The sequence below is a fragment of the Oncorhynchus tshawytscha genome, linkage group LG26 (genome assembly GCF_018296145.1).
Source record: "Oncorhynchus tshawytscha isolate Ot180627B linkage group LG26, Otsh_v2.0, whole genome shotgun sequence".
NCBI classification, from domain to species: Eukaryota; Metazoa; Chordata; class Actinopteri; order Salmoniformes; family Salmonidae; genus Oncorhynchus; species Oncorhynchus tshawytscha.
This window is the reverse complement of record NC_056454.1, coordinates 14,097,589-14,123,655: the sequence shown is the minus strand read 5'-3', so window position 1 is coordinate 14,123,655 and position 26,067 is coordinate 14,097,589. Positions and strand designations below refer to the sequence as shown.

The 26,067-nt window shown below is 43.4% G+C and overlaps 3 protein-coding genes across 7 annotated transcripts in view; 1 reads left to right on the top strand and 2 right to left on the bottom strand.

Moving 5' to 3' along the window:
* The window catches only part of lrp2a (low density lipoprotein receptor-related protein 2a), a 67,044-nt gene extending 62,783 nt beyond the window's left edge, over positions 1-4,261 (top strand). For 3 of the 4 annotated variants that reach the window (XM_042306803.1, XM_042306804.1, XM_042306801.1), the window contains 6 exons: positions 763-880; positions 1,014-1,140; positions 2,461-2,574; positions 2,679-2,795; positions 2,882-2,953; positions 3,085-4,261. In XM_042306803.1, the coding sequence (XP_042162737.1) occupies positions 763-880; positions 1,014-1,140; positions 2,461-2,574; positions 2,679-2,795; positions 2,882-2,953; positions 3,085-3,255 (719 nt within the window). In that variant the 3' untranslated portion in view covers positions 3,256-4,261. The remainder of the gene's footprint in view (positions 1-762; positions 881-1,013; positions 1,141-2,460; positions 2,575-2,678; positions 2,796-2,881; positions 2,954-3,084) is intronic. The other variant, XM_042306802.1, reaches the window with a different exon arrangement.
* Positions 4,262-16,857: 12,596 nt separating this feature from the next.
* Positions 16,858-20,915, bottom strand: rdh1 (retinol dehydrogenase 1). Of its 2 annotated transcripts, none has more exons than XM_024388945.2 (6): positions 20,377-20,915; positions 19,145-19,192; positions 18,708-19,029; positions 17,694-17,952; positions 17,343-17,506; positions 16,858-17,233 (listed from the first exon to the last, which is right to left on the bottom strand). In XM_024388945.2, the coding sequence occupies exons 1-6, from the start codon at positions 20,404-20,406 to the stop codon at positions 16,977-16,979; spliced, it is 1,080 nt and encodes a 359-aa protein (XP_024244713.1). In that variant the 5' UTR covers positions 20,407-20,915; the 3' UTR covers positions 16,858-16,976. The 2 variants fall into 2 exon arrangements, with proteins under 2 accessions (XP_024244713.1, XP_024244714.1); XM_024388946.2 differs by lacking the exon at positions 20,377-20,915 and adding an exon at positions 19,275-19,714.
* Positions 20,916-21,031: 116 nt separating this feature from the next.
* dhrs9 (dehydrogenase/reductase (SDR family) member 9) lies at positions 21,032-26,067 on the bottom strand. Its single transcript, XM_024388947.2, has 5 exons — positions 25,932-26,067; positions 24,389-24,703; positions 22,044-22,302; positions 21,693-21,856; positions 21,032-21,456 (listed from the first exon to the last, which is right to left on the bottom strand). The coding sequence occupies exons 2-5, from the start codon at positions 24,699-24,701 to the stop codon at positions 21,233-21,235; spliced, it is 960 nt and encodes a 319-aa protein (XP_024244715.1). The 5' UTR covers positions 24,702-24,703; positions 25,932-26,067; the 3' UTR covers positions 21,032-21,232.

The window sequence follows — 26,067 nt, the reverse complement described above, 5'->3', positions numbered from 1 at the left end:
AGAATATCTATATGATTTCTCCCCAAACAAGTCAGTCCAATATGCCAGTCTTCATAAAAAAGGTTTCCACTGATCAATGGTTCACAATAGAATAGTTATACAACATTGGTCAGAGACAAATTACATCATTTTTCTGGAAACCGTTGCCTCACAACTGGGGCGGCAGGTAGCCTAGTGGTTAGAGCAGTTGGACTAATAACCGAAAGGTTGCAAGATCGAATCCCCGAGCTGACAAAGTAAAAATCTGTCGTTCTGCCCCTGAACAAGACAGTTAACCCACTGTTCCTAGGCCATAATTGAAAATAAGAATTTGTTCTTAACTCACTTGCCTAGTTAGATCAAGGTCAAATTAGATTGTGACCTTGAGATTGGTTAAACACTAAAAGTGTTTTTCTCCTGTAAAATAACCTTTTAACTTCAATTGGGAGAATGTCAACCAAGTAATAAGTCTACTGTTCTACAGTAGAAAATGGCAAACATGCAGAACATATGTTTCTATTCCTTCTAACTTTTTGAGGTTTGCTTCTTATTGCTACGTGTAGGTTAAGAGGCCCTGGGGTTGTGTTGGCCTGCTTTCTGCTAGTCATCCCTTGTTTTTCAGATGCAGAATGAAATGAAATGTTCTGCATGTAATTTACCAGCAATAAGTGAGAAATTGTTTTAGTTTCGGACTACTGATATGTACATGTTTATCTGGACACTTACAAATGATGAGTAGAAATGTTCTGGAATAAACATTGCTGCTGATATCTCTGTCTTCAGCAGTTGCCGTACTTTTAGCAGTGATTATCATCCTCATCACTGGAGCGTTGGCTGTTGGGGTTTTCCTCAACTACAAACGAACTGGCTCCTTAATCCCATCCATGCCCAAACTACCCAGGTAGGATCTCAGCTTTGACCTGATCTCACCCATCTGTGGGTGCCTCTGTTGTGTCGTTTTAAAACCAGAGCTTCATATGAGAATTGTTACCCTGGAAATTGTAAACTATTTTTCTACCGTCTCTCTTTTCCAGCCTAAGCAGTCTGGTGAAATCGGGTGACACTGGGAACGGGGTGACGTTTCGTTCGGGTGACAATGTCACCATGGATCTGGGACCTCCACCCATCGGGGTTTCATTCATTGACAGGGCCATGCAGTTGGTAAGCACGGGATTGTGTTGGATTAGCACTTAGTGGTGTCACTGTACCTTCAGACAATACTGTCAGCATGTTAATCCCGTGTTAGGCCTGGGAGACCCCGATTGACTTTGGCCTTTTGGACCTCTGTAAATCTTTCCCTTGTACATTATTTTAAGCTATGAAAATAAATTGAGAGTCAAACACTATATATATATACGTGTGTGTGTGTGTGTGTGTGTGTGTGTGTGTGTGTGTGTGTGTGTGTGTGTGTGTGTGTGTGTGTGTGTGTGTGTGTGTGTGTGTGTGTGTGTGTGTATATATATATACAGTATTTATGTATGTGTAATCTATCCCCTAAAGAAGGCACAGTGATGCCGAAACGTTGGTGTTTTACCCAAGAAATTACTGGGAGTTTATTTACATTTTATTTTATTTAACCTTTATTTAACCAGGTAGGCCAGTTGAGAACAAGTTCTCATTTACAACTGCGACCTGGCCAGGATAAAGCAAAGCAGTGCGACAAAAGCAACAACACAGAGTTACACATAAACAAACGTACAGTCAATAACACAATAAAAATCTATGTACAGTGTGTGCGTATGTAGAAGAGTAGGGAGATATACTGTATACATAGAGCGTGCAACTGTCATGGTCTTCCTCCTCTTCATCTGAAGAGGAGAGGCGAGAAGGATCGGAGGACCAAAATGCGGCGTGGTTTGTGTTCATCTTGATATTTAATAAAGAAAACACTGAACACTGAAACACACTATACAAAAACAATAAACAAAATAACGACCGTGACGCTAATGAGAACTGTGCTGACACAAGCAATCAACATAGACAATCACCCACAAAAACCAACACAAAACAGGCTACCTAAATATGGTTCCCAATCAGAGACAATGACTAACACCTGCCTCTGATTGAGAACCATATCAGGCCCAAACACAGAAACAGACAAGCTAGACATCCAACATAGAATGCCCACTCAGATCATACCCTGACCAAACAAAACGTAGAAACATACAAAGCAAACTATGATCAGGGTGTGACAGCGACTCTCTTTATTTTTCTAGCTTCCAGTTTATTCTCCATTAGTCAGCACCTCCACACTAAATAATGTTCTCTGGGGGTGCTCCAGCTCCAGCTTTTTATTACTGTCCGTTATTAACAACACTAATAGACAGTCTACACATTCCCAGCCAGGGTTCAGTAGTTAATAAAGTAAAGCACAAATTGCAGGGCATTGTGTTCATACTACAAACCTGAAATACATGTAGGTGATAGATAGCAATGTGTCATCTTTGAGGGACATGATGAATAACACTGTCTCTCTTTCAGGATGACAACTTTGCCGTGGAAGCGGGGAGGCAGCCAATCACATTTGAGAACCCTCTGTATGGCACTGCAGCGGCTGGATCGTCTAGTGAGCCTGCTGTCATCCACGCCACACAGGTGCGCAAAGGCAACACTGTTGCATGAACATTCCTAGGGCAGGTTGGGATTGACATCGTTGTTAAAGCAGTACCAATTGCTCTGCGCTGTTTTACTCCTAACAGGTGACTGTTACTGTTAGCGGTGAGCAGATAGAGAAGAACCTTGCGAACCCAGCGTACCATACAGATCAGATTGTGTGCACCGTGGACAGTTCCACAGCCAGAGCCAAGCCTGTTCAGGTGACTCTCCCGCCCTGTACTTGTATCATTAGTTAAATGTAAGGGATTATTTTGTAATTTACTGCAATTGTGTCCTACATTGACAGGAGTCCAGGTGGAGCTTCTTCAAAAGAAAATTTAAGCCAAGCACAACTTTTGAAAACCCTACCTACTCAGAGGTAAGGCCAATACTGCCACCCAAGCAGCTCCTATTCCTGTTCTACAGTAGAAAATGGCAAACTTGTATGTTAAGAGGCCTTGGGGTTGTGTTGGCCTGTTTTCTGCTAGTCATCCCTTTGTTGTTTTTCAGATGCAGAATGAAAAAGCAGTAGGAAGCAATGAGGACAGTTCCTCCACTGACCCCTCTCCCTTTGCCCCAACCGCCAAACCCTTCAAGAGGGATCGTCCCAGCACCTACTCACCAACTGAGGACACTTTCCGAGACACAGCGAACCTTGTTAAAGAGGACAGCGATGTGTAATCCCGTTTCCCACAGATGGGAATCAAAGACACACTCTCCTTTGCACAGAATCTATTTTTATATGCAGCCTGTGTAAAAAAAAAAACACACAAAAAAAACGAAGATTGTTTTGAGAGAAGAAATTAGACAAACGTTTCTTTAGCATACAGAAAAGAGGTCTGTCGTGACTATGCCTTCGGATATTTCTGATGCCAATTCTTGTTTCCTGATTTTTTTTTTATTGTGATGTAATATATGTATATCTTTGCACTGAAGCTGCTGATAGAAATGTTATAAATATGTTGTACATTTGTAAATTTGAAGAGTAAGATTTTTGTCGATAATATTCTCTGGCTATTGGAAGTAGATGAACTTATCGATAGTGCTTCATAAACAAAGTAACAGGTAACATAACAGGTGAAGTGCATTGTGAATGTACAGTAGACATATCGCATTAGGACAATGTTTTGAAAGGATAACTAACTATTTTTGCCACTGAACCAAACTGAAGATGTATGCATTTTATCTTGCATGTTTATATACCTCATTTCAGGGAGCAAAACAAACACAAACTGATCCAATTACCTTAGCTATTCTAAATCTATAGATGCTGTAAAAAGAAAACAATCAAAATTCTGAATATCTCGAAGAATAGTATGCTAAGCATATTTACATGGTACTTACGTTCAAACTTGTAAAAACAATTCCCTGACTTTTTTTGGCATATATATATCAAAATTATCATATTTAGGTAAGACTTTTTAATGAATAATGATGGCCTCTTTTTAAAATTAATTTGGAACAATACTTGAATATGCCAATGATTTTAATGTGTGAAGATGTAAAATTTTGGACATCTCTAGTGACTCTGGAGCTGGTAAAGTCCAAGAGCATCTGGAGATACAGAATTTGAAGAAATTAGGAATCTGACTGTCATTTTCTAAACATGGGTTATACATCCTGTGCTCTTAGATTGATTGTTTTATATTGTGATGAAAATGACAAATAAAGACTGTATCAATGATCATTCTAAATATGCTCAAATGGTTTTCTAGCTAGCAAAGTGGGAGACGAAATTTATGCTGCTGAGACGTCAAATGAATAAATGTTTTTTGGTTTTTTTTTTTACAATCTCAATAGTCTGTTTTTCTTACCTTAAACTACATTGTGATTAACACAGTAGTATATATTTTCTTGGCACCTCAGGAACATTTATTTTCAATATTCATGAATTATTCACTACATACACTACCGGTCAAAAGTTTTAAAACACTTACTCATTCAAAGGTTTCTCTTTATTTTTTACTATTTTCTACATTGTAGATTAATAGTGAAGACATCAACACTATGAAATAACACATATGGAATCATGTAGTAACCAAAAGTGTTAAACAAATCAAAATATATTTTATATTTGAGATTCTTCAAATAGCTTGATGACAGCTTTGAACACTCTTGGCATTCTCTCAACCAGCTTCACCTGGAATGCTTTTCCAACAGTCTTGAAGGAGATCCCACATATGCTGAGCACTTGTTGGCTGCTTTTCCTTCACTCTGCGGTTCGACTCATCCCGAGCCATCTCAATTGGGTTGAGGTCGGGGGATTGTGGAGACCAGGTCATCTGATGCAGCACTCCATCACACCCCTTCTTGATAAAATACCCTTACACAGCCTGCAGGTGTGTTGGGTCATTGTCCTGTTGAAAATTAAATGATAGTCCCATTAAGCCCAAACCAGATGGGATGGCGTATCGCTGCAGAATTCTGTGGTAGCCTTGCTGGTTATGTGTGCTTTGAATTCAAAATGAATCACAGACAGTGTCACCAGAAAAACAACCCCACACCATAACACCTCCTCCATGCTTTACGGTGGGGAATACACATGCAGAGATCATCCTTTCACCAACACCGCGTCTCACAAAGACACAGAGGTTGGATCCAAAAACTCCAATTTCCATTGCTCGTGTTTCTTGGCCCAAGCAAGTCTCTTCTTCTTATTGCTGTCCTTTAGTATTGTTTTTTTTTGCAGCAATTCAACCATGACAGCCTGATTCACACAGTCTCCTCTGAACAGTTGATGTTGAGATGTATCTGTTACTTGAACTCTGTGAAGCATTTATTTGGGCTGCAATTTATGAGGCTGGTAACTCTAATGAACTGATCCTCTGCAGCAGAGGTAACTCCAGGTCTTCCATTCCTGTGGCCGTCCTCATGAGAGCAAGTTTCATCATAGCGCTTGGTGGTTCTTGAAACTTTCAAAGTTCTTGAAACGTTCTGTATTGACTGACCTTCATGTCTTAAAGTAATGATGGACTGTCGTTTCTCTTTGCTTATTTGAGCTGTTCTTGCCATAATATGGACTTGGTCTTTTACCAAATAGAGCTATCTTCTGTATACCCCCCTACCCTGTCACAACACAACTGATTGGCTCAAACGCATTAAGAAGGAAAGAAATTCCACAAATTAACATTTAACAAGGCACACCTGCTAATTGAAATGCATTCCAGGTCTCATGAAGCTGGTTGAGAGAATGCCAAGATTGTGCAAAGCTGTCATCAAGGTAAAGGCTCGCTATTTGAAGAATCTAAAATATATTTAGATTTTTTAAAACACTTTTTTGGTTACTACATGATTCCATATGTGTTATTTCATAGTTTTGATGTCTTCACTATTATTCTACAATGTAGAAAATAGTACAAAATAAAGAAAAAACTTGAATGAGTAGGTATTCTAAAACGTTTGACTGATAGTGTACATCATTGAGTATCTATTTTACTGAACAATGCAACATGCAACAATTTCAAAGATATTACTGATTTACAGTTCATACACTACATGACCAAAGGTATGTGGACACCTGCTCGTTGAACAGCTCATTCCAAAATCATGGGCATTAATATGGAGTCGGTCCCCCTTTGCTGCAATAACAGCCTCCACTCTTCTGGGAAGGCTTTCCTGTAGATGTTGTAACATTTCTTAAGCCTGGTGTTCGATGGGGTTGAGGTCAGGGTTCTGTGCAGGCCAGTCAAGTTCTTCCACACCGATCTCGACAAACCATTTCTGTATGGACCTCGCTTTGTGCGCGGAGGCATTGTCATGCTGACTCAGGAAAGGACCTTCCCCAAATTGTTGACACTAAATTGGAAGCACATTGTATGTGTCACACCAACCTTCGCTTTGGCTCCCCCTCCTGTCCGGCGTCGCCGGCCTTCTAGCTGCTGCCGAACCTGCTGCTGGCAAACTCCCTTCACTTGTCAACCCCAGACTTGTCTCGTAATCATTACACACACCTGGTTCCAATCCCCACTCTATCACTGTAGGTATACTCCCTCTGTCATTTGTCTTTGTCGGTCATTGTAAATGTTGCTTGTTTTCCTGAGAGGAAGCTCTCCTACTATTTCCTGAGTACTTTATTATTTTGCACTTTGGGTTTCATTTCGCTTTTAAATATATAGTGCTTTAATTAACTCAGTAGTTCTAAACCTGTGATTACCTCCTGCCTACTCCTCTCTACACTTGTGACAGAATGACTGACCCAAGAAAACAGGAAGCATCAGGACATCCCAACATCTCCGTTATAGGAGCGAAGCTCCTATACCACGACTCATGCCTGGACTGCCATGGACGAGGTGCTCCGGACCGTACGCCAGGTGCATGCTACACCACCAACTTCCCAGCTCCCCATGGTTGTTCCATCCACCCCACCACCATCTAAATCACCTGGTCCAATCAGCAATGTCCACCTGCCCCTCCCGGAGTGGTTTGACGGCACCCCAGCTCATTGTAGGGGGTTTCTCCTGCAGTGTGACCTCCACCTTGCCCGTCATGCTGGGACGGCCTCCGAGAGGGACAAGGTGGCCTTGGTGAGCTCGGTGCTGACAGGCAGGGTTCTGGAGTGGGCACACGCCGTCTGGGAGAGGGGCGGTCCAGAAATGCAGTCCTATGAGCGCTTCACACAACTCTTCTGTGCTGTTTGCGACCATCCTACAGAGGACCTGCCTACATCAGGGGTCCAGGACAGTGTCTGCGTCCAATGGCTGGAGCGACCAGGCCTTGTTGACGGTTTTCCACAGCGGGCTACAGGCAGACGTCCAGACCGAGCTGGCCTGTCTCGATGAGGACCTCACGCTGGACCAGCTCATCGCCATGGCCATCTGCCTGGATCATTTCCTGCGTGCCATCGTCGCCCATCCCGGGGGCTCGGGTCTCTCCCAGGAACCTCCAGCGAGGTTGAGCCCATGGTGATAGGCACGACACACCTTCCCCCAGAGGGATGTCAACGCAGCCGTCAACAGGGTCTCTACTCCTACTGCGGGGAGTCGGACCACCCCTGGAGGAGAACCAGGCGAGGAAGCGACAGGCCGAGGAGCACTCCTGCACCTTCCCAGGAAGGCGTGGACGTGCCTTGCTTCTCTCTGTCCACCCAGCTCGTCCTCCTTCCTGTCACCTTCCTAGACTGTCCTGGCTCCCCAATGAGTCCTGCGCTACTGGCCTCAGCTTCTGCAGGCAATTTCCTAGACCGGTCAGTGGCCTTATCAATATGCATTCCTCTAGTTCCTTCACAACCCCTTATCCCAGTCCATGCCCTAGACAACCATCCCCATTAGGAACCGGACTGGTGTGCTAGATCACGATTCCCATTTTCCTCACAGTTTCTCAAAACCACCATGAACGCATCACTTTCCTCATCTTAGACTCTCCTGCACACCCCGTAGTTTTATTTTTCCCCTGGTTACAGTTCCATAACCTCAGTATATCGTTGGACAAAGAGGAGGTTGTTGGGTTGGTCGCAGGAGTGTCAGGGGAAGTGTCTATCTGTGCCACCTCCATGGAAAGTCTGGACCAGGCCACCCACGTCCCTTTTCCTGGAGGAATCCTGGGACCTACAGGTGGCTTCTTCGAAAACTCGTGCCAGGCGCTGGCCCAAGGATTCCTCCATCCGTCCACCTCTCCGGCCTCCTCCAGCTTCTTTTTCATGAAGAAGGACAGATTGCTCCGCCCCAGTATTGATTACCAGACACTGAATAAGGCAACTGTTAAATCCAGTTATCCCCTGCCTCTCATACCCACTGTGATCGAACAGATGCACGGTGCTCAGTACTTTACCAAATTGGATTCACGCAGTGCCTACAACCTGGAGCGCATCAGAGAGGTGGATGAATGGAAGACCGCCTTCAGCACCAGCACTACGAATACAGGGTAATGCCCTACTCCTCACAGGAGGACGAGCTGGGTGCACCCTCTGTGTTTCAATCCTTCATTAACGAGGTGTTTAGAGACATGTTGGGTTGCTGTGTAGTGGTGTACATAGACAAAATCTTGGTGTACTCCACTACACGCGAGCAACATGTCTCTCATGTCAGGTCCATCTTAGAGAGGTTGATAGGTCATCACCTGTACGCCAAGGCGGAGAAGTGCCTTTTCTTCTAGCAGGTGGTCTCCTTACTGGGCTCTAGCATATCTACTGCGGGAGTGGAGATGGAAGAGCAAAGGGTCAGTGCAGTACGGTTGTGGCCTGTTCCATCCAACATAATGGCAGTGCATCGCTTCCTAGGGTTTGCCAACTATTTCAGGCCCTTCATTGGGGGTTTCAGCACAGTGGTGGCCCCTCTCGCCTCCCTCCTGAAGGGAGGTCCTAGACAACTGCGATGGACTGAGGAGGCCAATGAAGACTTCCGTGCGCTCAAGGAACGTTTTACGAATGCACCTGTTCTGGCTCGTCCTGACCCGTCACTGCCCTTCATCGTGGAGGTGGACGCCTCCGAGGTTGGAGTAGGGGCTGTTCTCTCCCAACGGACTGGATTTCCATCTAAGCTCCATCCATGTGCCTTCTACTTACGGAAACTGTCTCCCGCAGAGCAGAATTACAAAGTGGGGGATCGGGAGTTGCTGGCCGTCAAGAAGGTGCTGAAAACATGGTGGCACTGGCTGGAGCGTGCTCAACAACAATTCCTTGTTCGGACGGACCACCGGAACCTAGAGTATATTCAAGCAGCGAAGAGGCTGAAACCGCATCAGGCCATGTGGGCCCTATTCTTCGCCAGGTTTGACTTTACCCTCTCCTACCGGCCGGGATCTAAGAACATCAAGGGCGATGTGTTGTCCCGGGTGCATGCCACAAGGGATCGAAGGGAGAAAGTGACACCCATTATTCCCCTGTTCCGCATTGTGACTCCTGTCGTGTAGAATGTGGACGCGACATCGGTCGAGACCTGTGACAAGAACCCTCACCTGCCCACATACCTATGTGCCCTCTGATGTGTGGGACCGTCTCCTCGCCTGGGCACACACAGCACCTGTGTCGGGGAACCAGGGTATAGCCAGTACTATCAACTGGCCCAGGACGTCCGGGTTTATGTCTCTTCCTGCTCCACTTGCACACAGAGCAAGACACCGAGACACCTCCCCTATGGCAAACTCCACCCACTTCCGGTTCTACAATGACCCTGGTCCCATCTCTCCGTGGTCTTTGTCACAGACCTTCCCCCTTCGGAGGGGCACACCACCACCCTGGTCGTTGTGGACTAGTTTTCCAAAGCCTGTCATTTGATTCCTCTGCCTGGTCTCACTACAGCCATGCAGACCGCGGAGGCTCTCTTCTCTCACACCTTCTGGCACTACGGGATTCCAGAGGACATGATGTCTGACCGTGGTCCTCAGTTCACCTCCCGTGTGTGGAAGGCCTTCATGGAACGACTGTCAGCATCACTGACACGGTCTGCATCACCTCCGGGTACCGTCCCCAATCAAATGGGCAGGTGGAAAGGGTAAATCAGGAACTGGGTAGGTACTTTTGTAGGTACTGTCAGGACCGGCCGGGGAGTGGGCTGCGTTTCTGCCTTGGGAAGAATACGCACAAAACTCCCTCCATCACTCCTCCACTAACCTCACACTATTTCAGTGTGTTCTAGGCTATGAGCCGGCCCTGGCAACCTAGCACCGGAGTCGGATTGAGGCTCCTGTGGTGGACGATTGGTTCCGGCATGCTGAGGAGGTATGGAACACAGCACACACCCGTCTCCAATGCGTCATCCTCCGGTAGAAGGTGCAGGCCGATCGTCACCGCAGTGCCCGCAAAACACCAGTCTCAATGTCAACAGTGAAGAGGCAACTCCGGGATGCTGGCCTTCTAGGCAGAGTTGCAAAGAAAAAGCCATATCTTCGACTGGCCAATAAAAATAAAAGATTAAGATGGGCAAAAGAACACAGACAGTGGACAGAGGAACAGAAGGCCAGCATCCTGGAGTCGCCTCTTCACTGTTGACATTGAGACTGGTGTTTTTTTAATGAAGCTGCCAGTTGAGGACTTGTGAGGCATCTGTTTCTCAAAATAGACACTCTAATGTACTTGTCCTCTTGCTCAGTTGTGCACCGGGGCCTCCCACTCCTCTTTCTATTCTGGTTAGAGCACATTTGCGTTGTTCTGTGAAGGGAGTAGTACACAGCGTTGTACGAAATCTTCAGCTTATTGGCAATTTCTCGCCTTCATTTCTCAGAACACGAATAGACTGATGAGTTTCAGAAGTTTTTGTTTCTGGCCATTTTAAGCCTGTAATCGAACCCAAAAATGCTGATGCTCCAGATACTCAACTAATCTAAAGAAGGCCAGTTTTCTAACTTATTTAATCAGAACAACAGTTTTCAGCTGTGCTAACATAATTGAAAAAGGGTTTTCTAATGATAAATTACCCTTTTAAAATGATAAACTTGTATAAGCTAACACAAAGTGCCATTGGAACACAGGAGTGATGGTTGCTAATAATGGGCCTCTGTACGCCTATGTAGATAATCCATAAAAAATCAGGCTCTTCCACCTACAATAGTCATTTACAGCATTAACAATGTCTACACTGTATGTCTGATCAATTTGATGTTATTTTAATGTACAAAAAAATGCTTTTCTTTCAAAAACAAGGACATCTTTAAGTGACCCCAAACTGTTGAACGTGTGTGTGTGTGTATAGTGCTTTAATAAACACAGGAGTTCTAAACCTACGACTGCCTACTCCTCTCTACACTTGTGAAAGTATTGTGTAGGGTTAAGAATTCCCTTCACTGGAACTAAGGGGCCTAGCCCGAACCATGGAAAACAGCCCCAAAACATTATTCCTCCTCTACCAAACTTTACAGTTGGCACTATGCATTGGGGCAGGTAGCGTTCTCCTGGCATCCGCCAAACCCAAATTCGTCTATCCGACTGCCAGATAGTGAAGTGTGATTCATCACCCCAGAGAACTCGTTTCCACTGCTCCAGAGTACAATGGTGGCAAGCTTTACACCACTCCAGCCAATGCTTGTCATTGCACATGGTGATCTTAGGCTTGTGTGCGGCTGCTCTGCCAAGGAAACACATTTCAAGAAGCTCCCGATGAACAGTGCTGACGTTGCTTCCAGAGGCAATGTTCTGCTTTGTGAGCTTGTGTGGCCTACACCTTTGCAGCTGATCTGATGCTCCTAGACATTTCCACTTCACAATAACAGCACTTACAGTTGACCGGGGCAGCTCTAGCAGGGCAGAAATTTGATGAACTGACTTGTTGGAAAGGTGGCATCCTATGATACTGCCACGTTGAAGGTCACTGAGCTCTTCAGAAAGGCCATTCTACTGCTAATTTTTGTCTATGGAGATTGCATGGCTGTGTGCTCGATTTTATACACCTGTCAGCAACGGGTATGGCTGAAATAGCCAAATCCACTAATTTGAAGGGGTGTCCACATACTTGTGTATATCTATAGTGTATAATAAATTCATTTTTTGGGATTTCATATGACTGGGCAGGGGTGCAGCCATGGGTGGGCCTTGGAGGGTATAGGCCCACCCATTTAGCAGCCAGGCTCACACACTGGGGAGCCAGAACCAGACAATTAGAATGTATTTTTCCCCACAAAATGGCTTTATTATTGGAAGAAATACTCCTCAGACTTTTATTGTCCCCAGCACAAGGTGCCCCTGTGTAATGATCATGCTGTTTATTTATGTATTTACCTTTATTTAACCAGGTAGGCAAGTTGAGAACAAGTTCTCATTTACAATTGCGACCTGGCCAAGATAAAGCAAAGCAGTTCGACAGATACAACGACACAGAGTTACACATGGAGTAAAACAAACATACAGTCAATAATACAGTATAAACAAGTCTATAAACAATGTGAGCAAATGAGGTGAGAAGGGAGGTAAAGGTAAAAAAGGCCATGGTGGCAAAGTAAATACAATATAGCAAGTAAAACACTGGAATGGTAGTTTTGCAATGGAAGAATGTGCAAAGTAGAAATAAAAATAATGGGGTGCAAAGGAGCAAAATAAATTAATTAATTAAATACAGTTGGGAAAGAGGTAGTTGTTTGGGCTAAATTATAGGTGGGCTATGTACAGGTGCAGTAATCTGTGAGCTGCTCTGACAGTTGGTGCTTAAAGCTAGTGAGGGAGATAAGTGTTTCCAGTTTCAGAGATTTTTGTAGTTCGTTCCAGTCATTGGCAGCAGAGAACTGGAAGGAGAGGCGGCCAAAGAAAGAATTGGTTTTGGGGGTGACTAGAGAGATATACCTGCTGGAGCGTGTGCTACAGGTGGGTGCTGCTATGGTGACCAGTGAGCTGAGACAAGGGGGGACTTTACCTAGCAGGGTCTTGTAGATGACCTGGAGCCAGTGGGTTTGGCGAAGAGTATGAAGCGAGGGCCAGTCAACGAGAGCCTACAGGTCGCAGTGGTGGGTAGTATATGGGGCTTTGGTGACAAAACAGATTGCACTGTGATAGACTGCATCCAATTTGTTGAGTAGGGTATTGGAGGCAATTTTGTAAATGACATCGCCAAAGTCGAGGATTGGTAGGATGGTCAGTTTTACAAGGGTATGTTTGGCAGCATGAGTGAAGGATGCTTTGTTGCGAAATAGGAAGCCAATTCTAGATTTAACTTTGGATTTGAGATGTTTGATATGGGTCTGGAAGGAGAGTTTACAGTCTAACCAGACACCTAAGTATTTGTAGTTGTCCACGTATTCTAAGTCAGAGCCGTCCAGAGTAGTGATGTTGGACAGGCGGGTAGGTGCAGGTAGCGATCGGTTGAAGAGCATGCATTTAGTTTTACTTGTATTTAAGAGCAATTGGAGACCACGGAAGGAGAGTTGTATGGCATTGAAGCTTGCCTGGAGGGTTGTTAACACAGTGTCCAAAGAAGGGCCGGAAGTATACAGAATGGTGTCGTCTGCGTAGAGGTGGATCAGAGACTCACCAGCAGCAAGAGCGACCTCATTGATGTATACAGAGAAGAGAGTCAGTCCAAGAATTGAACCCTGTGGCACCCCATAGAGACTGCCAGAGGACCGGACAGCAGACCCTCCGATTTGACACACTGAACTCTATCAGAGAAGTAGTTGGTGAACCAGGCGAGGCAATCATTTGAGAAACCAAGGCTGTCGAGTCTGCCGATGAGGATGTGGTGATTGACAGAGTCGAAAGCCTTGGCCAGATCAATGAATACAGCTGCACAGTAATGTTTCTTATCGATGGCGGTTAAGATATCGTTTAGGACCTTGAGTGTGGCTGAGGTGCACCCATGACCAGCTCTGAAACCAGATTGCATAGCAGAGAAGGTATGGTGAGATACGAAATGGTCGGTAATCTGTTTGTTGACTTGGCTTTCGAAGACCTTAGAAAGGCATGGTAGGATAGATATAGGTCTGTAGCAGTTTGGGTCAAGAGTGTCCCCCCCTTTGAAGAGGGGGATGACCGCAGCTGCTTTCCAATCTTTGGGAATCTCAGACGACACGAAAGAGAGGTTGAACAGGCTAGTAATAGGGGTGGCAACAATTTTGGCAGATAATTTTAGAAAGAAAGGGTCCAGATTGATTTGTAGGGGTCCAGATTTTGCAGCTCTTTCAGAACATCAGCTGAATGGATTTGGGAGAAGGAGAAATGGGGAAGGCTTGGGCGAGTTGCTGTTGGGGGTGCAGTGCTGTTGACCGGGGTAGGAGTAGCCAGGTGGAAAGCATGGCCAGCCGTAGAAAAATGCTTATTCTCAATTATGGTGGATTTATCAGTGGTGACAGTGTTTCCTATCTTCAGTGCAGTGGGCAGCTGGGAGGAGGTGTTCTTATTCTCCATGGACTTTACAGTGTCCCAGAACTTTTTTGAGTTAGTGTTGCAGGAAGCAAATTTCTGCTTGAAAAAGCTAGCCTTGGCTTTTCTAACTGCCTGTGTATAATGGTTTCTGGCTTCCCTGAACAGCTGCATATCACGGGGGCTGTTCGATGCTAATGCAGAACGCCATAGGATGTTTTTGTGTTGGTTAAGGGCAGTCAGGTCTGGGGAGAACCAAGGGCTATATCTGTTCCTGGTTCTAAATTTCTTGAATGGGGCATGTTTATTTAAGATGGTAGGAAGGCATTTAAAAAAATATCCAGGCATCCTCTACTGACGGGATGAGATCAATATCCTTCCAGGATACCCCGGCCAGGTCGATTAGAAAGGCCTGCTCGCTGAAGTGTTTCAGGGAGCGTTTTACAGTGATGAGTGGAGGTCGTTTGACCGCTGACCCATTACGGATGCAGGCAATGAGGCAGTGATCGCTGAGATCTTGGTTGAAGACAGCAGAGGTGTATTTAGCGGGGAAGTTGGTTAGGATGATATCTATGAGGGTGCCAGTGTTTAAGGCTTTGGGGAGGTACCTGGTAGGTTCATTGATAATTTGTGTGAGATTGAGGGCATCAAGGTTAGATTGTAGGATGGCTGTGGTGTTAAGCATGTTCCAGTTTAGGTCGCCTAGCAGCACGAGCTCTGGGGATAGATGGGGGCAATCAGTTCACATATGGTGTCCAGAGCACAGCTGGGGGCAGAGGGTGGTCTATAGCAGGCGGCAACGGTGAGAGACTTGTTTTAGAGAGGTGGATTTTTAAAAGTAGAAGTTCAAATTGTTTGGGTACAGACCTGGATAGTAGGACAGAACTCTGCAGGCTATCTTTGCAGTAGATTGCAACACCGCCCCCTTTGGCAGTTCTATCTTGTCTGAAAATGTTGTAGTTTGGAATTAAAATGTCTGAATTTTTGGTGGTCTTCCTAAACCAGGATTCAGACACAGCTAGAACATCCGGGTTGGCAGAGTGTGCTAAGGCAGTGAATAGAACAAACTTAGGGAGGAGGCTTCTAATGTTAACATGCATGAAACCAAGGCTATTACGGTTACAGAAGTCGTCACAAGAGAGCGCCTGGGGAATAGGAGTGGAGCTAGGCACTGCAGGGCCTGGATTCACCTCTACATCGCCAGAGGAACATAGGAGGAGTAGAATAAGGGTGCGGCTAAAAGCAATAAGAATTGGTCGTCTAGAACGTCTGGAACAGAGAGTAAAAGGAGGTTTCTGGGGGCGATAAAATAGCATCAAGGTATAATGTACAGACAAAGGTATGGTAGGATGTGAATACAGTGGAGGTAAACCTAGGTATTGAGTGATGAAGAGAGAGAGATTGTCTCTAGAAACATCATTGAAAGCAGGAGATGTCATTGCATGTGTGGGTGGTGGAACTAATAGGTTGGATAAGGTATAGTGAGCAGGACTAGAGGCTCTACAGTGAAATAAGCCAATAAACACTAACCAGAACAGCAATGGACAAGACATATTGACATTAAGGAGAGGCATGCTTAGTCGAGTGATCAAAAGGGTCCAGTGAGTGGAGATGTTGGTTGGGGGTCACGGCGATTTAGACAGCTAGCCAGGCCATCGGTAGCAAGCTAGCATAGGATGGAGGTCTGTTGTTAGCCACCTCTTGCGTTCCGTCAGTAGATTAGTGTGGTTCCGTGTGGTAGAGGGGATTAATCCAAATCACACAACAACAACAAAAATAAAAACAATAGATATAGTTATAGAGGCCCAAGAAGAAAACATAATAATAAAAATAAATAAATTGTCCGATTGTCTATTCAGATAGCAGCCGGTAAGACACTAACGGTTAGCAGGCCGCAGATGGGCGTTCAGGTAACGACACGACGGAGGAGCCAGACGGATCTCCTTCGGGTAGATAACGTCGGCAGTCCAGTTGTGAAGGCCCGGTGGGGCTCCGCGTAGGCAGTAAAACGGGTCCGGATAGGTGACTGCAGCCCAGGTGTGATTGATGGAACTCAGGAGTGATTGACGGAGCTGGCTAGCTCCGGAATAATTGATGTTTGCTCCGGAATCGACGAAAGCCGATAGTCACACGGATAGCAGCTAGCTAGCTGTGAGATCCGGGTATGAATGTCCAGAGAGCAGTTGAAATCCAGGGACATGGAGAGAAAAATTGGTCCGGTATGTTCCGTTCCGAGCCGCGCTGCGCCGTACAAAACTGCCGATAGATTTTCGAGCTAAAGGATAGCTGATGACCACAAACCGTGGTTAGCTGAATACTAACGATTTGCCAGTAAAGAAGCTAACTAGCTTCTGATTAGCTTCTGGATTAGCTTCTGGGCTAGCTTCTGGCTAGCTCCTGGCTAGCTTCTAATAAGCTTCTTGATATACCACACCTGTCAGGTGGATGGATTATCTTAGCAATGGAGAAATGCTCACTAACAGGGATGTAAACAAATTTGCGCACAACAAATAGAGAGAAATATGCTTTTTTTTGTGTGTATGGCAAAACATGGGACCAACACCTTACATGTTGCACTTATATTTTTATTCAGTGTAGTATCAACATCCTTGAAATGCAAATCATGAATATAAATCAATCTAAAACGTATCATAGACGTGATTGATAAAGGAAAGAGTCCAGTGGCTCATGTGTTTGCCACACCCACTTGGTTTGCATGGCTCTTTCTGTCGTCTTTGGGGACAGGAAGTAGAACAGCGACTGTGAAGTCTGCTATGAACGCAGGGAGGTAGGACAGGGGGATCCAGATGAGCTTAGCATCCCAACCAGGTGAGTAGCGGGTCCGCGGGTGGCGGGCTGTGAGGGCATGCTGCATGCAACTGGTCACCTTGGAGATGTCTGAACTGCACAGGAGACCCATGGAGAAATCCTGAGCTTTTACATCTGTAATAGACCACATGAAATGGATGAGAATCAGACATGAACGTTTCAGCATTGTAATGACATGACTCAACCATTTCAAAAAAACATACAGTACACAGTATTTACTCACATTCGTCAAAGAATTTGGGTCCATATGAGTGCTTGACCTCCTCAGGGAGACGGTTCCACAGTCTCTGCAGGTCTGCTTCAATGAGGTCCAGCCTGGTCACACCCGTCTTGAAGAAACCAGGCTCAATGATACTCACTTTTACACCAAAATGCTGCATATCCCGCCTGAACATAAGAGCAAGCAGCTTAGTCGTTATCTAGCTAATACACTAAGATGCTTAAATCTATGAATAACTCTGTGGTGCGAATCTACCCAGCACAGCGTCGCACAGTTGCAGTTCCGTAATAGAATGCTTGGAAATCAATCCCTAGTTTACTGAGTTCATTATACTGTAAAACAATGCCACAGTACCTAAGGCTGTCAGAGAAGGCCTCCACACCATACTTAGATAGGCAGTAGCCTCCTCCGTTGAGGGCAAGCCTCCCCAGAATACTGGCAACATTGACCACCCTTCCTTGAGCCTTCTTTAAGAGTGGGAGGAACTTCAGGGTCACGTCAATCAGACCTATTAAATTCACATCTAGAACTTTCTTGAAGTCCTCCAACTGCATCCATTCAGTGGGGCCTATAGGTGTGGACCTCCCAGCGTTGTTGATCAGCCCCCAGAGACCTGTGATACAGAGAGGGAAGGAGATTTCCTACAATAACGACATGTGATACAGCATTATCAAGTATTAGAGTACTCTTATATGATGAGAAATGTGGGTAGAAAGAGATACTACAGTTACTCTACAGAACAGTTGCAGTGTAACACACACTCTTTTCTACTACATGTAATCCTAGAGTGATGCCCCCTACTGCAATATGTGTCCTATCAATAGCTAGATGAATTCTGGGAATGTCAAAAGGCAATTAATTCATCTTTAATCAGGGCTGGATATGTGAAGCAAAGGTGTCTTAAATATTCCATTCACTAATCTGCATGTGGAAAGAGGTAAAGGATGCATGACATGGTTGTGGATCTTGCACCAAATATTTCATTCTAAATGGGTTGGGCTACAGTAAGTGCAGTAGTAATATTTCAAAGCTTGGGATAGCCATAAATCAATATGTTTTAGTGTTTAGTGTTTAAAGCAAGAATATTCCAATTTGGCATCTAATTCAAATCACATAGACCATTTATGTGATTCAGAGTAAACTTGTCTGGTGACCAACAAAAGTTTGTCAATGTTCTCATCACTGTGTCTAGATAATGTTACGGTAGGCTTTCTAGATGTTTCCTCAGCAGCTCTCAAGGCGGTTTGAAAATATGCAGATGTATGGGTCAGTTTCGGTTAGTCAAGCACCCCTATCTCATTTTTATCTCGCCCGGTGCTCGACTCTGACTGGCACCCTATCTACCCCCATGCTGCCTTCCTCACTTACCTCGCTCTCCAACCTCCGCGCGCACAAACTCCACCGCACTCTCGATGCTCGGACTGTCGGTAACATTGAACAGAACTGTCTTCAGTCTGGGAGAGGCCGCAGCCTTCAATTCCGATTCACCTTTCTCCGTGAGACATGCGGCTATTACATGAAACCCATTTTGGTCAAGCTGCCTTGCCACCAAATTTCCAAATCCGCTATCACAGCCCGTGATAAAGACATGTTTCTGGTCAAAATCTTCAACTTTGAAAGAATCTCTAATAAACCAGGCGATGGCTATGGCTGTAACTGAAATGAGTATGCAGGATAGAGCCAAGTGTGCCTAAAACAGACACGCATAACATGACAACATTATTTCTTGCATAATCAATCAAGCAATGTAATAAAGAAAGTAATGTTATAAAGTTATTAAAGATAAGGAACTGTATCAATCTCACCTGAAAAAAATCTAATAGAATATTCTCTTCAGACACCACAGGAAAGACCTGTAGGGAGTCACATTTCAGTTATATAATGGTACCTTTTCAATAACATATTATAATCTTGTCTTTCCTTCAAAACACTTACACCAGAGAAAGCTGAGTCTTCATCCATTCGTATTCCAATTACTCATTCATTTGAAAAGTTGACATGTTTGCCAGTATAATACAAACAGCATAACTATATTGATAAAGAGGAATAGGCTCTAAAGAACCATATTAAATCAGGTGAGTTTTCAAATTAAGACAATAGCTTCGGGTTTAGAGTAGGCCTACAGTATAATTATTCTGTTTCTTTTCAGATGCAGTTGTTTGTCTGAGTCCTCCATCGCCATACTCCTTGTCTATCTTGCTTACAGAACTGGTACACACCTGAAGGATTATATAATTAGTTTGCCATAATCACAGCAGTCACCTGGTCATAAGCAAACTTGGCTGCAAGCAGCTCACAGCTTTTCATTTGACATAGTATACATGTCTGGCAGGTTGAAAGATAATACCTAAAAGCGTATTTCTGGTTTGAGAGAACGTGGCTGAACAGAAAATTCTACAATTCTTCTAAATTCTACAACCCTCTTTTTTCAATAATTATTTCTGATTCCGCAGTTGAAATTAATGGTAGCAAGTCACAGGTATATCCAATGAGAGTAAACATTTGATTAGGAAGCTTTTGTTTTTTGATAGGAAGAATTTGCTATAAATCATACAGTAGGCTAAGTCTATTTGGTTTTCTCATCATGACACTATTCTATCATAGCTGTATAATGGCAAACACCTGTAATAGCGCTTATCTAACCACCAGATGGCCTCCTGGTCTCTCCTAAATGTGTACATAAACACTGTTGTAAAGTAAATAATGTACAAGTCCACACACTGTTGTCAACAAGGTTAAAGGTCATTTATTTCTGGCAGTGTTATGTTTATGTAAAAATGTATAATATATACCCACACAATTATATATAAACCTATATTCACAAATGCAATAAGTATGTTGTGTTGAATTCAATTTGTTCACAATTGACCATTAAAAGGGTAGAACATTATTACTGCTTACACTTGCATGGGATTAGGGTTACAAAATTCTCATTAGTTTCCACAAATTCTAGGATTTCTGAAAAATCCAGGAATTTAGGGACATTTTGCATCCTATACAAGCATCTTCTGTAATGTAAATTATACATTGGACCTACCATGGCTACTTGCAAGTTTGGTGTTCTCATCCAGTATATAAAAAAAAGCAGAATGGAGTTTGTTCCGCAGTCCAACCTACATGCTTCCCAGTAGCTACTATAAGAAGACTTTACGAGGGGCTACAGAATGGGAGCCGTGTCGAAGGTCTGTGCTGCTTGATTGTGTAATATGTCCCGTTGACCTTCAATGGTTTACATGACCATAATAGTCCTGGTAAATGCATCCTCTTTCATCTGATTGCCTCTAGGGCTAGGTCACTCATGTTTTTCTTTTGAAGGTGCACTCCATTCTGCAAAGTCACACAGTATCATTGAGCAGAGCAGTGTAAGTGTGACGTTGTTCAAGACCAATGAATGAGAAGAAGGGAGCCAGAGCAGGTAAAGTAGAATGCACATAATACTATAATCAGCAGCAGCCATCTCCCCTTAGTAACCTAGGAAACAACTATTGGTTGTATCCTTCAATGAGATTGGGTAGCTATAAGCTAATCAAATGTATTTATACATATTTACATCAGCAGATGTCACAAAGTGCTTATACAGAAACCCAGCCCGAGTAGATCTAGACTAGAGTTTGGATTCATGGTCTAGAGACAGAATATAATTTACTGTATGTATCAAGTGGACACAATGAAAACATCCTCTAAACCACAAACTCTTTCCATTAAATTTTATTATCAGACCAGTGAAACACCATACAAATACAATATGCAAATCCCAACTCTGTTCATTTTTCATTCATTGGTTGAATCAAATGCAATACTTTTTTCTCATCAGAAAAAAATTGCATTTTTCTTGCTGTCCCGTGGGTGTAAATAAAGACTTGTTCTTACTTTTGGTCAGACAACCATTAACATTAAAGAATAGATCCTGTTGGTTTGGCCATATCTTTTAAGAGCATTTTGTCAGCGATCCAAGTTGGCAGGTAGGACATTGGCAACCATAAGAACTTGGCATCCCAGCCAGGTGAGTAGCGTGTCCGAGGGTGGAGAGCAGAGATGGCGTGCTCCATGCAGCTCACAACCTTCATCAGGTCCCCATCCAGCAACGTCGCAACATTCTTCTCCAATGTCACATTTGCTGGAAGAAAGGTATTACCTCCATTAACAAGCTGACGTCAAAGGCAGACTTAACTTGCCCAGTTAATTTGCCCTGGGCAATCCCTGTCAGCCCGTTCTTGGAGTGCTTGTCATTCTGTCACACAAGTTTTGATGAACCTATTTGCGTCAATCACACTACAGCAGCATGCACAGGTTCATGTGTATATTTGTTTGTTAAAAAAAAAAATATGTAAACAATATATTTTTTTACAGTACCTCTCTCTGGGTAATCATGTCCATATTGATCTTTGATTTCTTCAGACAGATTGTCCCACAATGTCTTTACATTCTTTCTCAGGAGATTTAGATCAGTCACACTTGTTTTAAAAAATCCTGGTTCAAGACACAGGACTTTAACTCCAAACGCTGACATGTTCATCCTGGAATTCAAAAACAGAAAATGTCCCACAACAAACATTAAAACATGTCTGCAATACAGTATCCATATAAACTCAGAGCCATAGAGAATAATGCTCTGAGCATCACTATTCAGTTTGCTACAATTCTCGAACTCATTCAAATAAACCTGATACAGTATATTCTTAGACAAAAGGCCAGGCCTCGCACCGTAGACTGTCATTGAAAGCCTCCACTCCATATTTTGACACACAGTAGGGACCCCCAAAGGCGCTTATCCTCCCAAACACGCTGGCCACATTCACCACCCTGCCCCTGGCCTTCTTGATGAGGGGCAGGACACTCAGAGTCACACCAATGACTCCAATAAGGTTAACATCCAACATGGACTTGTAGTCGTCGACGGTCATCCAGTCACAGGGACCTGATGGTACAGAGACTCCAGCATTGTTCACCACAGCCCACAGACCTGAAAAAAAATATTAAGGCAGACCATATTGTACAAACAAAATCACACACACAGCAGGACACAGGCTGTAGTCACAATGAAGGATGTAGGCACGGAATGTTTTCATCCAAATGTCAACAAGTGCTTACATGCCAGTTGTCACATATGGGAGTGAGGTACCTTACAGTGAGAAATGTTAACTTAAAAAGGCCCAGTGCAGTCAAACACCTGATTTTCCTGTGTTTTATATGTACAGTTGAAGTCAGAAGTTTACATACACTTAGGTTGGAGTCATTAAAACTATTTTTTCAACCACTCCACAAATTTCTTGGAACATCAAAAGAAAAATCAGCCAGGACCTCAGAATTTATTTTTTGTAGACCTCCACAAGTCTGGTTCATCCTTGTGAGCAATTTCCAAACGGCTGAAGGTACCACGTTCATCTGTACAAACAATAGTATGCAAGTATAAACACCATGGGACCACGCAGCCGTCATACCGCTCAGGAAGGAGACGCGTTGTCTCCTATTGATGAACGTACTTAGGTGTGAAAAGTGCAAATGAATCCCAGAACAACAGCAAAGGACCTTGTGAAGATGCTGGAGGAAACAGGTATAAAAGTATCTATATTCACAGTAAAACGAGTACTATAGCGACATAACCTGAAAGGCCGCTCAGCAAGGAAGAAGCCACTGCTCCCAAACCACCATAAAAAAGCCAGACTACGGTTTGCAACTGCACATGGGGACAAAGATCATACTTTTTGGAGAAATGCCCTCTGGTCTGATGAAACAAAAATAGAACTGTTTGGCCATAATTACCATCGTTATGTTTGGAGGAAAAAGGGGGAGGCTTGCAAGCCAAAGAACACCATCCCAACCGTGAAGCACAGGGGTGGCAGCACCATGTTGTGGGGGTGCTTTGCTGCAGGAGGGACAGGTGCACTTCACAAAATAGATGGCATCATGAGGAATTCAAATTATGTGGACATATTGAAGCAACATCTCAAGACATCAGCCAGGAAGTTAAAGCTTGGTCACAAATGGGTCTTCTAAATGCACAATGACCCCAAACATACTTTCAAAGTTGTGGCAAAATGGCTCAAGGACAACAAAGTCAAGGGATTGGAGTGGCCATCACAAAGCCCTGACCTCAATCCTATAGAAGATTTGTGGGCAGAACAAAAAGCGTGTGCGAGCAAAGGAGCCTACAAACCTGACTCAGTTACACCAGCTCTGTTTGGAGGAATGGGCCAAAATTCACCCAACTTATTGTGGGAAGCTTGTGGAAGGCTACCCAAAACATTTGACCCAAGATAAACAATTTCAAGACAATGCTACCAAATACTAATTGAGTGTATGTAAACTTCTAACCCACTGGGAATGTGATGAAAGAAATCAAAGCTGAAATATATAATGCTCTACTATTATTCTGACATTTCACATCCGTAAAATAAAGTGGTGATCCTAACTGACCTAAAACAGGGATTTTTTACTAGGATTAAATGTCAGGAATTGTGAAAAACGGAGTTTAAATGTATTTGGCTAAGGTGCATGTAAACTTCTGACTTCAACTGTATATTTTTCCACCATTGAGGCTGGAATAATACTGTGAAATTGTAAACATTATGTTAATGCCCTTTTAGTGTAAGAGCTGTTTGAAAAGATTGCAAGAAATGTCATACTGTTTTAGTGGGATTGTGTTTTTGCCTGGCCGGTGACATCCAAACCAGTCTACCAATAGCAGCTAGTTTTCAGTTCTCCCCACTCAGACCACTCCCAGACAGTCCTAGCAAAAATCTTGCTTGAGAAATTGCTCTTTGCTAAGAAGCAAGTTGTTTCTTGTTGACTATTTGAATTTAAAAACAAATCAGAGTAAGGTACTTAATTCTTACCCAGAAAGTATGATAGAGATAACAGCTGCATTGGACCTTTAGGATGTTTGTGGTTAGAAATTCCATAGCAACAGTTTAATCTGACGCATAGTAATTATAGTTATTGAGTAGACCAACAGTCAGTCTAGATACTTGGATATTTTGAATACCAAAATATCCAAGTATTACAAAAGTTGCAACATTTGGCTAAATTGGACTTCAAAAGACACACACCCTTCTCCCCAACCAAGGTTTTGATGAATGCTGTTGCTTTGTTGACACTGTCAGTGCTGATGACATCCAGGTGGACTGTGTTCAATCGTTCAGAAGAGACCTTCTTCAGCTCATCCTCCCCCTTGTCAGTGTAGCAGGCTGCGATCACACAGAAGCCCAGCTTGTCCAGGTGTCTGGCCAGAAGGTTCCCGAACCCAGAGTCACAGCCAGTGATGTAGACATATTTCTCTCCTTTATTGGGTACTCTTGCGAGTTCCCTGTACCAGCGGAACACAAACCAAAAAGCCACCAGTCCAATAATGTACAGGAACATTTCTGAGAGGAAAGAGGTTCATTCAGATAAACATAATATTTTATCACATTCAAAATAAACATTTTCTCTTTGCAAAGATATGTAATTGAAGGTTAATTGGGAGCATATCATATTATCTTCTATTTTACCAAGGAGCACAAACCAGTAGAAAAATCAATGCAATCATTCCAATAGCAAAAACGGCAGAATCTTGTAGGATACTATTTTGAAAACCATATATTTCCATTCATTTTAATTGGATTTTAGAAGCAAATTCATATCTGCTGTGTTGTTTGCACTACAACATTTGTTTAAGTGTTCAAGGTCTATTTACATTACTCCAGTGAGCAACTGAAAGTTCTGCTTAGTGACTATCCTACAGCTAGAGCAGTGTTTCTTCATCCTGTTCCCTGGGACGCAAATGAGTGACAATTTTGTTTTTGACTTTGCACTACACACCTGATTCAAATCATTGAAGCTTGATGATAGTTTGATCATTTGAATCAGCTGTGTAGTGCTTGGAAAAAACAAGAATGTGCCCAGGACAAAGGACAACTTGCCTACAGTAATTACAGAATATTTCCAAGTGAAATATATAGTAGACAGTCTGATGACATGGCCATTTGAACATGAAGTGAGGCATGGAATTAGAGAGAACTGGATGGGTGAATCAACTTGGCTACAAAAGATGATGCATTATCACAAAGTATTATACCTCCAAACTGATTAGCCTGCCCTATTCCCTGGATCAACAAAACCATAAACTGTCTACATAACATCTAAACGAATGATAAGATCTCCTGTTTACCATTTTAACCATGAATGATCTTTGACCACTATGGGTTATCTGATAGTTTATATTGAGCAAAAATTATTCGGATAAATGGCTGAAATCTTCATACCACATCTACTAGCCCCTGTTGCATACAACAACCTAATAAATTATATATATAAAACTTTGCGCCTCACATAAAATATGAACATTAATCAGATTCAGACGCCAAGAACAATATTTTTTTTAAATGTTTTAATCACCTCGTTATATTTCATCACATTTTTCAATAACCACGTCTAGGCAGTTAGCCCATTCTTAGAAAGATGATACACATGAGTGACTCGAATCACTTGTTCAGCGAACTGCAACTTTATCAGCTCGACTAACGTTTGTCCTAACATTTAATGTTCATCAAAAACTGAACTGCTTGATTAATATCCTTTCTCAGACATGGCAAAGAAACACTGGAAACTTACCCCAGGCGACAGAATTGCGCTCCCCTAAGTACGCTTGTTGAGTGGCTGGTAATAGTGTAACATCAGTGACTGTATTCCTTGTCCTAAAATAATTTTCTCTGTGTTCTTCACCTTCCGGTGTGTGAAGAAACTTTAT

Coding starts and splice junctions, on each gene's coding strand:
- rdh1 (XM_024388945.2), bottom strand. CDS start 20,406: ATGAGAACACCAAACTTGCAAGTAGCCATG. Junction 19,193..20,376: donor CAAACTTGCAAGTAGCCATG/GTAGGTCCAATG, acceptor GACTCCCTACAG/GTCTTTCCTGTGGTGTCTGA. Junction 17,953..18,707: donor CGCGGAGGTTGGAGAGCGAG/GTAAGTGAGGAA, acceptor TCTGTATCACAG/GTCTCTGGGGGCTGATCAAC.
- dhrs9 (XM_024388947.2), bottom strand. CDS start 24,701: ATGTTCCTGTACATTATTGGACTGGTGGCTTTTTGGTTTGTGTTCCGC. Junction 22,303..24,388: donor AACCTTGGTTGGGGAGAAGG/GTGTGTGTCTTT, acceptor ATTTTTTTTCAG/GTCTGTGGGCTGTGGTGAAC. Junction 21,857..22,043: donor GCTTTCAATGACAGTCTACG/GTGCGAGGCCTG, acceptor TTTGAATTCCAG/GATGAACATGTCAGCGTTTG.